Source organism: Cucurbita pepo, unplaced genomic scaffold (assembly GCF_002806865.2).
Source record: "Cucurbita pepo subsp. pepo cultivar mu-cu-16 unplaced genomic scaffold, ASM280686v2 Cp4.1_scaffold000992, whole genome shotgun sequence".
Lineage (NCBI taxonomy): Eukaryota > Viridiplantae > Streptophyta > Magnoliopsida > Cucurbitales > Cucurbitaceae > Cucurbita > Cucurbita pepo.
This window is the reverse complement of record NW_019647191.1, coordinates 6807-8104: the sequence shown is the minus strand read 5'-3', so window position 1 is coordinate 8104 and position 1298 is coordinate 6807. Positions and strand designations below refer to the sequence as shown.

The window sequence follows — 1298 nt, the reverse complement described above, 5'->3', positions numbered from 1 at the left end:
TTAATCTACAAGATTAATCGAGAAAGGAAGGAATGGGTGAGAAGAGATTTCTCGTTAGCTAAACGGGACCAAGAACGAAGATTCTCCCTTTTATATATATAAATAAAGCAAAAAATAATATATATATATATATATATATATATATATATATGGGCCTCAACTTGGGCTACAAGTTGGGCTGATATAATCCCAATGGGCCGTAAATTAAGGGTAATTGGGCTATAAAAATGAGTCCGATTTGGTCTGGATCTCGGCGGCGAACCTTGCCGAATCGTACCGAATAGGATAGCCCTGAGTGACAAACTCAGGTCGAACAAAAGCATCCATGAACAAAACAGGACGAGCGTTACCCTAGTTTCTTTACTCTGGTTTCGCCGGCCGGGACAGACGCAAAGGTTATCACCAACTTCGAAGCAAGGTACTCTCCCCCTCTTTCACTCTTTGTTTTCGCATGGTTTTTCATTGATCATTCAATGATTTCAAAATTCAAAATGCATATGCTGAATTGTTCTCAACGAAATGCAATTGGAACTAGGTTTAGTGTGGAGTTAGAATGAGGACGGCGAGAATGGGGAAGGAGGATTTGAAACTCCGGTCTCGAACCAAGGCAAAAACGAAGTTCGAAGAGTATTTAGATATGGAGATGGGCATGCAGAACCATAGATTGTCTGCTGAGGAGGACTTAGAATTGGAAAGAAAACTTGCACAGAAACTAAAGGTCAAGTCTGGCAAGTTAAGGGGAGTAGAAGATGGTATGAATGTGTTATTTGAAGGACTCCCCTCGATTGTTGATTCTCCTGGGGAAGACGAACTTCCCTTTTCTGAAGAGTTTGCAGTTGGGCGAAGTAAGAAGAATAAGAAGGAGAAGAAAAGGAAAATGTTAGAACAATCCCAAGAGAGTGAAATTGAGAAAGCAAGCGTGGGTGACGGTGAAGTGGAAGAAACTTCAAAGAAAAGTAAGAAACGGAAGAAGAAAAAGATGTCAGGACAACATCAAGTTACTGCTGATGATGGTGTGGAATCCCCTTGTGCTGCACGGATTGAGGTACAAAAACTTCCTGTCACGCCCCAAAAATATATTGCTCCTAACTTGAGATTGCACAAAGGAATTGAGCCTGAAGATCATACTCAACTCCGTAGGCGTGTTCGAGGTGGGTAGCTTTTATGATTATTGCTCCAATTTTTTCCCCTTCATGTTCTTCAATTTCAAATATAATTTGCAATTTTTCGAATTTTTCAGGTCTTTTAAACAGGCTTTCCGAATCAAATGTGGAATCAGTAACAGGGGAAATGTCTAC

At 40.4% G+C, this 1298-nt stretch overlaps 1 protein-coding gene across 1 annotated transcript in view; it reads left to right on the top strand.

The window, feature by feature from the left end:
• The first annotated feature begins 242 nt into the window (after positions 1-242).
• LOC111786076 (nucleolar MIF4G domain-containing protein 1-like) overlaps positions 243-1298 on the top strand; it is a 6372-nt gene continuing 5316 nt past the window's right edge. The window contains exons 1-3 of the mRNA XM_023666430.1: positions 243-418; positions 536-1151; positions 1241-1292. Of these exons, the coding sequence (XP_023522198.1) occupies positions 554-1151; positions 1241-1292 (650 nt within the window). The 5' untranslated portion in view covers positions 243-418; positions 536-553. The remainder of the gene's footprint in view (positions 419-535; positions 1152-1240; positions 1293-1298) is intronic.